At 40.3% G+C, this 14,417-nt stretch overlaps 1 protein-coding gene across 5 annotated transcripts in view; it reads right to left on the reverse strand.

Moving 5' to 3' along the window:
• LOC137281445 (zinc finger CCCH domain-containing protein 13-like) overlaps window positions 1–14,417 on the reverse strand; it is a 38,331-nt gene that overhangs the window by 18,639 nt on the left and 5,275 nt on the right. For 3 of the 5 annotated variants that reach the window (XM_067812675.1, XM_067812673.1, XM_067812674.1), the window contains exons 5-8: window positions 7,074–7,121; window positions 5,261–5,352; window positions 4,268–4,384; window positions 47–682 (exon numbers count right to left, since the gene is read on the reverse strand). In XM_067812675.1, the coding sequence (XP_067668776.1) occupies window positions 47–682; window positions 4,268–4,384; window positions 5,261–5,352; window positions 7,074–7,121 (893 nt within the window). The remainder of the gene's footprint in view (window positions 1–46; window positions 683–4,267; window positions 4,385–5,260; window positions 5,353–7,073; window positions 7,122–14,417) is intronic. The other 2 variants (XM_067812677.1, XM_067812676.1) reach the window with 1 other exon arrangement.

Genomic DNA, 14,417 nt, shown 5'->3' on the forward strand with positions numbered 1-14,417 from the left:
GCCTATGAACTGTGTGTCAGACGTGATGGCTGCAGACCCGTCTCACCTGTTCCCTGTCTCTCTCTTCTCCTCCTCCCTGTCATGCAGCATCCCCTTGAAGAACTCCCGCTCCAGAGGCTCCTTCCGACGAGGTGACCCTGGGGACATTGACCTTGGTGGCATGTTCTCTGAGCCTGGAGAGTCTGAGTGTCGTGCTGGCAGGTCCTCCTCAATGTCCCTCTTTATTGGGAAGGGCAACTCCGCCTTGATCTTCTTTTTCTTAATCCTCACAGGTGAAATATGTCTCTCTCTGGCTGCAGACCCATCACCGCCAAGCTTATTCTTTCCTTTCTTCTTCTTCTGTTTAACCTTTTCACCTTTAACCTTTTCTTTTACCACTTTGGGAGAAATGTTCTTCTGCTTCTTTGTTGGAATAGGAGTGATGGATCTAGATCTTGACCTTGACTTTGATGTTGGTGACCATGACCTATGTGACCTTTTGCCAGTTGGTGACCCTAAATCTGGGCTCAGCAGTCTTTTATCAGCCTTTGATGGCTTCTCAGTATGAAACTTATCGATTCGTGGTGAGTGTTTTTTCTTTGATTTTGGAAGGTCTGGTTCTGGGGATCGTTCCAATTTTTTATCCATCTTCTTCATCTTCTTGTGCTTGGTCTTGTGTGGTGAATCATCTTCCGTATCATACCTGTAACATACAACAGTCAGGATACAAGTAATGAAACACATGGTCTCAATGGTACAGTTTCCAGGCTGTATTGATGGACAGATAACACCCTTCCTGTATGTCTTGTTACCCCAGGAGATTTACTGTATGTATCACAACAAAAACACTCAAGCCCAGGACTCACAAACTAAATGATATGAAGTTGTGGTTGAGTGAGTGATTTAAAATTTTACTTGCACTGGCAGTATTACAGCCATGAGCAGTGTATTAAACTCCTACAAAAAGATAGGGCTGATGACTAAAAAACGGTGCCGGCCCTGTTAACATCTAACCAGCCCTGTATCAAAAATAGAAAATTGAGACATCGTGTTAAAGGAATGTATTTAATGAATTACTTGTAGTGAGATAAACTTAACGTGTACAAAAGCAAATTCAATAAAACCATCACTTGGTGCTCACTGTTAATTCTAAATCATTTAGTGTCATTGCCACCAGAAATAAAAACATTACTCATTGGCTGAGAGCATTCTCTAGACCAGTCATGTTTAGTGTTAGATAAATGGGTTGGTTGATCGGTGGAAGTTACAGTTTGATTGATCATGAACTACACAGACATCATCTAGTTACCACAATATTAACTCATTTGCGAAACATTTCCTGCAGTAAATGACACGGTCAAATATATACCGTTGAAAAATGTATTGGCGCACAGGGCCTTGTGATGAAAGGTAATCAATTTTAAATATCTGTTGTGAAAGGACAGTAAAACTCAAACTAATCTGTAGAGCTTCCTGCTTCTTTGAATATATATGGGGTACATATAAGCATTTAAATGTCCATTTTAAATCCCTAAGACAATTGTAACAATATTTTTAAAAAAATATTTACAAAACAAAAACTATGTTTTTGTCTTGTGAGACCACCCCTATAGGGGCCCTGTGGCCAAGAGCAGGTAACTCTAGACTATAACCTCATACCTGACTTTCCATGCTGAAAGTAGTCAGTCAGAATGTGGGGAGCGGGTGGCCGTACCCCACGAAGGACTATATTAAAAGAATCAGGAACCTCAATAGGTTAGTTCAATTCTTTTTCATATATTCCTCCTTGGGGTACATATAGGACAGCATAGGACAGACTCCAAAAGACTGATGAAGGGATCAGTATTCTGTCTGTATAAAACAACCCTGCTAAAAATAGTGCAAAAGTTCACTTACTTAGTAAAGTGTCTATCACAGCAAATCAGGCAGGGGGCATGAGCCAGTGTCAGGGCTCGAACACATTATGTTTAAGATTGTGAAAACTTGCTAATGTAAGCTGCTCAGATAATAACCCCTCCCTCACGTAAATAGTCGGAAGCGACTATCCCAGCCAAACACTAGAGCAGTAAGAGATTAATGCAAAGTATATAGGACAATAACCACCACCACAGAACAAAACAACCAAGGGGATAGGTAGGAAAGGTTTCATATACCTGACACAAATTAAATCAGCACATAATGGTTCATTTCTGAAAGCTCAATTGCCTTGAGAGGCAGAACCCTGCCCACTGGATAGAACTGACTAACCGAACCAAGCATGCTTGCTGGAGTGTCTATCAAGTTGGTAATGACAGACATTGGCTCCAAATAGTCCTAGACCAGAGCTCTTCAATAGGTGGGGCTGCATCATACACCTTCGAAGTGGCAACTCATTTAACCGAATGAGCCTTCTAAAGCTCAGATGGTACACAATGTTCATGAGTGTAATCCATACAAACAGTCACAACAATCCACTGGGAAATTGTTTGTTTACCAGGAGACCAGCCTTACCCCCATCATAACACAAAACAACTGATTATCCCTACGGATATCGTCTGTTCGCCTGATATATACTTTAAGCTCTTGGCATACATCTAGAAGATGGCTACACTTTAAAGGGGTACCTGGCCGGGATGATTCCCTGAAAGCAGAAGCTCAATAGGTGCTGAAATGTGGAAAGTACAATCCATCAAAGAATGGTAAGTGTCTGGCAACCTAATGCTAACTCGATCTTTATGGAAAACAGCGCTGGATCCGAAGCCTTTGTGTGAATGCCAACTACCTGCCTGCCAGAGATTACAGCCACTAGGAACACAGTTTTCCATATCATCAAAAGCTGGAGCAATAGCCCCAACAAATTATGAAAAAGGGGACCAGACAGCCAATCTAGAACAACTGACAATTCCCATGGAGGACTGATCTTTTGGACAGCCGGACAGTCTGTCCACACCTGCTAAAAAGTGCTGAACAAGAGGGTGCTGCTCCAACAGTGCACCATCAATAGGTATGTGCAATGATGAAATAGATGTAGAAAATCCACAAACAGTTAAAGCTGCCAGAGCAGCTTTGAACCAAGACAGAAGAAATTCCAAAACAGAGAATAAATCTGCAGAAAAGGGATCAGGAATCCCTCTGCTGACACACCGGCATGCATAACATGCCCATCTATCCTCATACCGAACATTTGTCGAATCCCTCTGCAAAGCCAGAATTGTGTCTGTAACTGATGCAGGAATTCTGCTCACTTGGAGGCAATTCTGGACAGTGACCAGGCCACCCACTGAATCCTGGGATTCAGGTGGAACTCTCCGTTCTGAGATAGAAAGTCTGCCCGACAAGGTAACAGTACAGGAAGTTGTACTAGAAACCTGAGAATGTAAGAAAATCCAGCCTTGTGCCGACCAAAGTGGTGAAAGAAGGACAAGTAGTCAAGCTGGTTGTGCGGCCAGCTGTGACAGGACTCTGGGAATCAGTGGTATTGGTGGGAATACCCACAGAACCCTGTTTGTCCAATCGAGCTGCAAGGCATCATTGGCTACTGCCCCTGAATCCAGAATCCGTGAGCAAAACACTGGTATCTGGTTTGTCACCCCAGAGGTAAACAGATCTATCTTGAACGACCCGAACAAGCGGGAAATGATCCCGGATATGCCCCAATGGAGATTCCATCCTTACAGAGATAGCATGCGCCATGAGAGAGCATCTGCTACCTCGGAAGATAAACAATCAACACCCAAATGTACTGGTAAAAATCACAGTAGAAACTGCTATGCCTCCTGCAGGAGTGATGGTGATACTGTGCATGCTTTAGGATATAAGTCATCACCGTCTAGTTGTCCATCTCTAGATGCTCAACCCAACAGCAAACTGAGACAATGAAATAAGCATAGCTAAGGTACCCATCCGCCATCATGACAAGCACATTGCAAGCTGAGAGGGACGGGTACAAGTTACAACAAAAAGATGAAAGAAAAAATTCAGAAACCATCTCTAAATCACCCATGCATGGAAAGGAAGAGATCCACACATACAGTAGCTGTTTTCGAAACACTCATCTTAGCTCTAGAAGGAATTCAACAAATTTCTCTGGTTGATATGGACGTCTTGTCGGTCGAACAAGAGCATGGAAAGTGAGGTACAAGGTTATTGTCTAGAGTAATCCGCTCCTGGCTGTAGCCGCCACAGGGGTCCTATAGGGTGGTCTCAAAAGACCAAAATGTAGGTTTTAAAATGGACAACAAGGTAAAAATCAACTGGGTAATGTATCATGGAGATGTTACTCCAAGAGTGAGATGCAGAAAGGACTCACTTCTTCTTGTGTTCCTTGTGTTTCCCCATATCGGCTGGGCTTGGGCTCCGCAACGGACCTTTAGTTTTACCAACAGGAGACTTCTGCTTGTGTTTCTTTTTGTCCCCCTTCTTTTTACTGGAAAATAATAAAACCACTTTGGTTTAGATGATGTTGAGCGGGTGAGTTTAGTGTTATGCCTCACAGCAGTATTCCAGCTATGTGGCAGCAGTCTATAAATAATTGAGTCTTGACCAGACTATCCAGTGATCAACAGCATGAGCATCGATCTATGGAACTGAGATACATGGACATACGTCAACCATGTTAGCAAGTATGACAACCTGATCCCGTCAGTCACCACTTATGATAAGCATGAGTTGCTAAAGACCTGAATCTTCAGGGGAATACAGCATTCATGATATACTGAAATGCATATTTTCATATATTTTGTACAGCAGCCTGAAATGCTGAGAACTAATGATACTCTTTTGCAGAGATGAGATACAATCCTGCATTCTTAACATGAATACAGTACTCAGACATTGTTTTAAGCCGATGAGTCATTGCTTTAACAATCCGTAATGCTTAGCGCCATAATCCATGTGGATCTGGTTGACATGTGTCAGTGTATCCCAACTGTGTGGATCGATGCTCATGATATCAATCACTGGATTATCTGGTCCAGATTCAATTGTCTACAGATCATCGCCATATAGCTGTGCTAAACAACAGCGAACAACTGAGCACAGGGTCACAACATGTACCATATTTCATCTGTTTGGTCTGACGAGAGAGGTGACAGAGAAGAATTGACCTCAGATTCTTTACCAACAGGGCCAGGGTTCAATGAGTGAAATACCGAGCAGGATGTTTCAACTCAGTCTTCTAAACCTAAACTCTGGCTCAACAGTCAGCTTCAGATATACACTCACATAGAAGCTGTACATCAAACTTCAGCCATAATTTTACTTCTCTAACCTGAAACACTGTTTCTATGGCTATTCTACTTACCTCGGAGGGGACGTCTTCTTAGGTGACTTCTTCGGCAAAGTTTTGGTTCTCTCTGGACTGCTCTCCGAATCTGAGTAATCACTGGAAAACGGCTGCAACAAATACACGAGAGTTAGTTGAAATCTTACCAAGACTTTGAGGCATCACATGCTTGAATCTCTAGGTGACTAGTTCAAATTCGTGTCCGATGCCGCCAATTTGGCAAGTTACAGCCAGAAAACTCATCTTGTTCGTGGAGCTGGCACTCAAGATGTGACTCGTCCATGTTAAAATGCGACCATGTCAGATATGATTCTGGTTGAACAAGAAGATAAGCATGATGATACACCAAACACAAACAGTGATTGGCTCACACAGAAACAAGCAACAATGTTAACAAAACTAAATGACACAAAAGCCTATCATCAAAGTTGCCCATGTCCTCGAACAAAGACTGATTTAATACTTTCTATGACGTGGGCACAGAAACACACACTGAGGAAATGTTAAACAAAATCCAGTAAATTGCTCAAGAAAAAAGAGTGAATATTGTGGAGAGTATGGAAATTGTGGTACTGGTAAACAAGGGATGTAGCTGAGTCTATGTATTGCCAAGATAAAGAGAGGAGAGGACTGGCTAGTATGTGGCAAATCTGACCAAGGTAATACAGCTGAACATGCTCACAAATACCATAGCTATATGATAAATCACAGAGAAGAAAGGAAAATGAGGCATGGTTTATTTCTGGATATATCATTGTTCCAACATAACATCATTTCTACAACTTCCGAAAATATTACCACCACTACATCAACTATACTAGAATGAACAATGCTACTGTTGGATCTTAATGTGTTTATTTCAGCAAAAAGATACACAATTATTTTCTGATCTACTGAAGTTTGGGTGACACTTTGGGAAATAACACCCCTATCCATAAAATTCAGGATTGCAGGGATTGGGTCCTTAAGGGGGAACAGTCCACATTTAAATAGGTTGATATTAAAAGCCTGTAAAATTAACAACATTCTACAGAGGCTGCACAAGAATGTATAATTTTTTTATATCTCATATCAGAAATAGATTACTTTTGTTAACTGTACAATAAAACATGACAGGTGGAATAAATTACCCATGACTGCTTTGTATCTTGATATGATGAATGGGTTTATGTTTGTAAGTTCTTAAAGAAATTCCTCAAGATTTTTATCCTTGTCACAAGGGTCTTTGTCACTGTAATTTTTTTCTACACAACTATGTTCAGCAAGGCCATTCATGGTTTACAAGCTACAAAGTTTTACTGTAACGTCAGGCTTGCTTGGTGCCAACATCACAACCTGTTCTAGTCACATCAGAGTTAGAAGGGCATAGCACTGGACAAATGAGACTGCATATTGGCTTGATCTTACTGTAGCAACATTTTTCACAACAGAAGTTACCTTACACTTTAACATTCCCACACAATAAGATATTACATATTTTCACACAAGGCAGAAATCTGTATCCAGAATACATTCACATCAAGAAAGGATGACAACAAAAGATCAAGTCATCGCTGAAGGTGCATAATACTTTTCATTGTCAGCAAGAATCAGTAAGTTCATAAATTGATGCAATGATTAAACCCCAAACTATCATAACTTTATTTGTGTACAGGTCCCTCCAATTTCATGTGAAGACCCTTGAAATATTAGATATTTTTGGATCCTGTGACCCCAAGTTTTATAGGTCAAAGTAAAATCGTGAATTTAGGTAGTGCTGGATGAGAATACTGCTAAACAGAAAAGTAAAACAGAAAAGGCAGAAGAGTGAAACATTAAATGTGTGACTTACTTTTGTAGGTTCTGGTCTGTTCTTCTTAAGCGTAAAACTCACAGATTCCTAAATCAAACGAAACACACTGTAGCTCACCTGATCCATATTTGATCCATCTGAGGATTACACAGTCATTCTTTTCATTACATAATTCATGGATTAGATCTTAATACAGGCAAGTGAAACAAGACTCAAACGACTGGCCTTCTCTGCTGCTGATGGTTTAACTGACTACTGTGCACCTCCAAAAGAGACATGCCTGAAGCATCATGATTTTGATCAAACGATCTAGTCCCAATATCATATGTGATTGTGATAGCCAGTTCTGTTTGAAAGCCAATTTATATAATCACACCAGCATTACTGTCCAAACACTTGCCATGTTTGAAAATTATCATTACATTTACCTATCTCCAAGATTTTAGCAAAATTGTATTTATAGCATAACACCTAGCAAGCATATGGAGGCCACTTTGAATTTGAAATCTGACTTTTCTGCCTAGTTTACTGGGAAGAGTTTCAATACTAGAAGTAATATACAATATGCTATTTGATATTTTTTATTTTTGTATTAAATTAGAGAGGACATTTTAGTGGCAAATGATTAGTGGATTTAGTGGATTTTAGAAGGGGGTGCTTGAAAAATATGTGACACTGTTCCAGTCAACATCGCAATATGAGGTCTGGTGACGATGGAATGAAATTGGTGATGTTTATGAAATGGAGCGGTGTCCAGTCCAGATTGTTACCCGGGTAACCATGTCCGTTTGTATACTCTATATTCCATCATCATGTACATGGCTGCCTTGACGCATAATTACCATTTTCAAGCAATTACCTGTCCTGGGGATCTTTTCATGAAACAACTTTTTCTTAGGTTAACCGTAGCTCCCATTCTTTAACACTGCACTAAGGTTACCTTAGTGACTTATGATCACCTTAGTGCTTTGTGAAAGGAGACCCTGGTTCCTGGGAGAGGGAAGATGGAGAATGCTCTAAATACCCTGCTGTCACTGTGGCAAAGAATATTTGATATGCAGTATAAACTTAAGCCAAATGAACATCTACTCTACGCATTTCTTCAATGTACCGGGCAAGGGTTGGGTTTGTACATGCATTTCTTCAATGTACCGGGCAAGGGTTGGGTTTGTACATGCATTTCTTCAATGTACTGGGCAAGGGTTGGGTTTATACAGGCATTTCTTCAATGTACCGGGCAAGGGTTGGGTTTGTACATGCATTTCTTCAATGTACCGGGCAAGAGTTGGGTTTATACACGCATTCCTTCAATGTACTGGGTAAGGGTTGGGTTTGTACATGCATGTCTTCAATGTACCGGGCAAGGGTTGGGTTTATACACGCATTTCTTCAATGTACTGGGTAAGGGTTGGGTTCATATACACATTTCTTCAATGTACTGGGTAAGGGTTGGCTTCGTACATGCATTTCTTCAATGTACCGGGTAAGGGTTGGGTTCATACACGCATTTCTTCAATGTACTGGGTAAGGGTTGGGTTCATACAGGCATTTCTTCAATGTACTGGGTAAGGGTTGGGTTTGTACAAAGTCCATGCGTGAAGTTGAGCTCATCTGACTTTTATGAGGTGTGCATTTATTAATTTCCTTAACAGCAGACACAATTCCTGCATCAGACTGAGCCATATGTAATCCCGTGAGATGCAGGAACATTGTGTCTACAGAAGCCCGGAGTTGATGTCCCAGTCATCAAAATCATATTGGGAAAACAATACATGCATGCAACATAGAAATGAAGATACCACTGGCATAAATCAAGCTTAACATCACAGACCAATCTACATTCAAGGGGCATGTTGGCCACTAAACACATCTGCACTGATGAATATATGATGCATTTAAATATGAACATAAACTTTTTTCAAAAATATACTGATGGGAAATGGGTGATTGAGTGAGTGAGTGAGCTTTTAGTTTTATGCCGCATTCAACAATATTCCAGCGATATGGCAGCAGTCTGTAAATAAGACAGACAATCCAGTGATCAACAGCATGCACATCCATCGACGCAATTGGCAACTGATGTCATTTGTCAACCAAGTCAGTCAGTCTGACCACCCAATCCCGTTTGCTGCTTTTTACAACAAGCATAGTCGCCTTTTATGGCAAGCATGGGTTGCTGAAGACCTATTCTACCCCGGGACCTTCATGGGTCTGATGACAAATGGTATGAGATGTGAATAAACTGAGAATAACTGACATGACAGTGCTTGAATAGAAAGTCGAGTGATCCTCATCAACATCCTAATGTTAAAAGTAGAACAGTCAGGGTTCTCGAGTCTTGGTCAAGAACCATATATAGAAGGCAAGGTCCATGGATTTCAACAGGACACTGAGTAATCTTAGTTACAAGGTAACCATAGCTGCCATCAATGTTGATCTACAACAGCAGTAGTGCTATGAGACATAAGCTCCTGACTCAAACTCTGATTTGGGCAAGCAGCAGATATTAGATATTCATTTAGCATACTTACCCATGCACTAGTGCATGCTCAAGTCACTGATTCTAAACACATTTGACCAAACATCCTGTTACCAAACCATACATAGCTCCAGTGGTTAAACATAATTTATGACAGTGGAAGTGCTTAAGTCACCAGATGCCATATTTAAAGACCAATTCACCAAAACAGTGGCACTAAGATGACCATGGGTCAAGTACTTAAAACGCCGACTTACACTGACAGAAGTGCTAAGATGAACAGGGACCAATACTTAAACACTGACTTAAAATCACAGTAATGCTACGATCACCATGGATCAGGTTATTAAACACTGACTTACATTCACAGAAGCACGAAGATGACCATGGATCAAGTACATAACACTGACTTACATTGACAGTAGCACTAAGATCACCATGGATCAAGTACTTAACACTGACTTACATTGACAGAAGCACGAAGATGACCATGGATCAAGTACATAACACTGACTTACATTGACAGTAGCACTAAGATCACCATGGATCAAGTACTTAACACTGACTTACATTGACAGAAGCACGAAGATGACCATGGATCAAGTACATAACACTGACTTACATTGACAGTAGCACTAAGATCACCATGGATCAAGTACTTAACACTGACTTACATTGACAGAAGCACGAAGATGACCATGGATCAAGTACTTAACACTGACTTACATTGACAGTAGCACTAAGATCACCATGGATCAAGTACTTAACACTGACTTACATTGACAGAAGCACGAAGATGACCATGGATCAAGTACTTAACACTGACTTACATTGACAGTAGCACTAAGATCACCATGGATCAAGTACTTAACACTGACTTACATTCACAGAAGCACGAAGATGACCATGGATCAAGTACTTAACACTGACTTACATTCACAGAAGCACGAAGATGACCATGGATCAAGTACATAACACTGACTTACATTGACAGTAGCACTAAGATCACCATGGATCAAGTACTTAACACTGACTTACATTGACAGAAGCACGAAGATGACCATGGATCAAGTACTTAACACTGACTTACATTGACAGTAGCACTAAGATCACCATGGATCAAGTACTTAACACTGACTTACATTGACAGTAGCACTAAGATCACCATGGATCAAGTACTTAACACTGACTTACATTGACAGAAGCACGAAGATGACCATGGATCAAGTACTTAACACTGACTTACATTGACAGTAGCACTAAGATCACCATGGATCAAGTACTTAACACTGACTTACATTCACAGAAGCACGAAGATGACCATGGATCAAGTACTTAACACTGACTTACATTCACAGAAGCACGAAGATGACCATGGATCAAGTACTTAACACTGACTTACATTGACAGTAGCACTAAGATCACCATGGATCAAGTACTTAACACTGACTTACATTGACAGTAGCACTAAGATCACCATGGATCAAGTACTCAAACACTGACTTACAAAACAGTTACACTAAGATGACCACAACTCCATTATTCCTTAAGAGAGAAAGACAATCAATTTCACCTGTAGATTTAGATATAGTGACAAAGAAAATACACAAGCGCCTACAACTGTCATTTATTGAGGCATTCAGAGTCCATCAGAAGCTTACAACAAACGAGGGTACAAAATCACAAAATTCCATCACTAAACCACAACAAAACACGGCCTCAAATACATACAGGCACAGACATACATACAAACAAACACAAGCACAATTTATCAGGCATTGAAATACGTAAGCACAACCATGCAGCTGTAGAGTCATTTATCACCTGAACATGAAGTTCACCCAATATCAGGAGAATGTAAGAGGGAAGGTTGGTGGGTGCGTGGGTGGGTGGGTGGGTTGGGTGAGTGAGTGAGTGAGTGAGTGAGTGAGTGAGTGAGTGAGTGAGTGAGTGAGTGAGTGAGTGAGTGAGTGAGTGAGTGAGTGAGTGAATGAGTGAGTGAGTGAGTGAGCGAGCGAGCGAGGGACCTTGGTTTTACACTGCTTTTAGCAATATTCCAGTAATATCAACATCAGAAATGAGTTTCACACATTGTTCCCATGTGGGGAATTGTTGTCATACGATGAAACAGGAAACAGCTTGATTCAATTGTTAAAGTGAGGGAGAACTAGTGTATTCAAGCAAGCTTGTGGTATGACAGTATACAGGCACTTTGACAGTAGTTAGGTGGTATGACAGTATACAGGCACTTTGACAGTAGTTAGGTGGTATGACAGTATACAGGCACTTTGACAGTAGTTAGGTGGTATGACAGTATACAGGCACTTTGACAGTAGTTAGGTGGTATGACAGTATACAGGCACTTTGACAGTAGTTAGGTAGTAGGATAGTATTTAGGTGGTAAGACAGTATTTAGGGGGTATATAGTATTTACACTTTATTACAGGTTGTAAGACAGTATTTAGGAAGTATGACAGTATTTAGGAAGTATGACAGTATTTGCAGGTGGTGAGACAGTATTTAGGGGGTATATAGTATTTACACTTTATTACAGGTTGTAAGACAGTATTTAGGAAGTATGACAGTATTTAGGAAGTATGACAGTATTTAGGAAGTATGACAGTATTTAGGTGGTATGACAGTATTTACAGGTGGTATGACAGTATTTAGGTGGTATGACAGTATTTACAGGTGGTATGACAGTATTTATGTGGTAAGGCAGTATTTAGGTGGTATGACTGTATATAATATGTGGTATGGCAGTATTTACTAGCAGTAAGACAGTATTTACTGGCAGTAAGACAGTATTTAGGTGGTATGACAGTATTTAGGTGGTAAGGCAGTATATAATATGTGGTATGGCAGTATTTACTGGCTGTAAGACAGTATTTAGGTGGCAGTGTCTACTCTAGAACTGAAAATCTAGGGGGGATTTGTCGCCCCCTTACAAAAAAAGGAGGGGGGATTTGGAAAATGTAGGGGGGAATACCTTCTTTTTACTGTCTTTCAAAATAGTGTGCATGTACGAAGGTCATTGCAACCACCACCAGTGAAACTATTGATCATTTTATTTTGGCTACAGTAGTCACATATCATAGCACCAAGCTCATTTTGAGAGAGCCATGGGCATTCTTGCAACCACTTTTTTCTGAAAAACACTTGGTTTAGGTTTTTTTTAAACTCGGAGGGAACGGGGTCAGTCTCGGGGTTTTGTTCGCCTTTCGATTCACATGTCTCCTTAGCAGAAGGATCAGGGAGACATGGTGGACACTGTTGCTTTCTCAGTGGTATTTTGTGCAAAAAAGTCAGTTATTTTCATTCTTTTGCGTGACATTATTCACACCAAATTACCACAAACCGTTGTAAATAAAAATTTCATATTCATTTGTCGTCTGCAACTTCAAGTGATAATATTGTCTGACTTCGAAAACGAAGCTAAAACGAACTGATGTTCTAGAAAAGATTGACGAAACTGTGTTTTGCAAGTGCTGTACACAAGCACTATATCTAGGATTCATAGTCTAATGTTGTCAATTAATTAATTAATCAAATCATAACTTCATCGAAAAATGCTACATATTTTGATACTGATATGAATGGAATTTCGTTTCCCCAGTGCCGATAGTGCTTTTAACCAAGGGAGGTAACTCTGTTATGTTGTCACTCGAACTTGACTCTGTGGCCGACTCCAATTTAAAAAGTCATTCCTTTGAAAGGTAGTTAGGGAACAAATTACTATGCGCGACAGTTTGCGCTCTTGTTGTTTTTATGGCGTGATTTGATCATTATTAGTGAGAATTGCGCAATCGCGTGTCCCAGAATAAACACTGAGGTGGTATGACAGTATTTAGGTGTTATGACAGTATTTACAGGTTGTATTACTTGTAAGACAGTATTTATGTGTTATGGCAGTATTTAGGTGGTATGACAGTATTTAGGTTATGACAGTATTTAGGTGGTCAGAGGGTATTTAGGTGGTATGACAGTATTTACAGGTAGTAAGACAGTATTTATGTGCTATGACAGTATTTAGGTTATGACAGTATTTAGGTGGTATGAAAGTATTTAGGTGGTCAGGCAGTATTTAGGTGGTCAGACAGTATTTACAGGTAGTATTGAGGTTGTCAGACAGTATTTAGGTGATCAGACAGTATTTACAGGTAGTAAGACAGTATTTAGGTGGTCAGACAGTACTTAGGTGATCAGACAGTATTTACAGGTAGTAAGACAGTATTCACGTGGTATGACAGTATTTAGATGCTTTCCACACCTTGTGATGATGCCAGGTACTGACTTGTGGTCTTCGCTGCAACAAGGATTAATGTGTCCAAGTTTTTGCAGCACAACAGCTGAGATATGAGGGGTTTAATATGAGCTCTCCACAGCTGAGATATGAGGGGTTTAATATCAGCTCTCCACGGTCCAGTTTGAACCCTAATGGTTGTTGTTTGTATTGTTTGTGTGTTTTTTAATGCCACACTGAGCAATTATCTGCACTAAGATGGGGGTCTGTAAATATTCTGGTCTGGATCAAATAATCCAGTGATTGGCACCATAAGCAATAATATACACATTTTGGATATGATGACAAGCATGAACCTAGTCTGTGAGCCAAACACCCGATCCCATTCTTCATCTCTTACATCAAGTGTGGGTTTCTACAGACCAGTTCCAACCATTTTAAATCTTCACATAAGGTTTGTTTTGCAAAAACACTTTTGTCTGCTTAGGAAATAAGTCAATCTAATGATCAACGTTGTGAGCAGCAATTCAAGCTGTTTGGGTACTAGCAGTCAACCATGTAACTGTGCCTGGCAACCAGAACCACCTGGTAACTAAGGTTACTCTAACATGGAACCCCAACAGGGCTTTATCTTTGGGAAACAAACACCTGGACGCTGACT

This window comes from Haliotis asinina, chromosome 4 (genome assembly GCF_037392515.1).
Source record: "Haliotis asinina isolate JCU_RB_2024 chromosome 4, JCU_Hal_asi_v2, whole genome shotgun sequence".
Lineage (NCBI taxonomy): Eukaryota > Metazoa > Mollusca > Gastropoda > Lepetellida > Haliotidae > Haliotis > Haliotis asinina.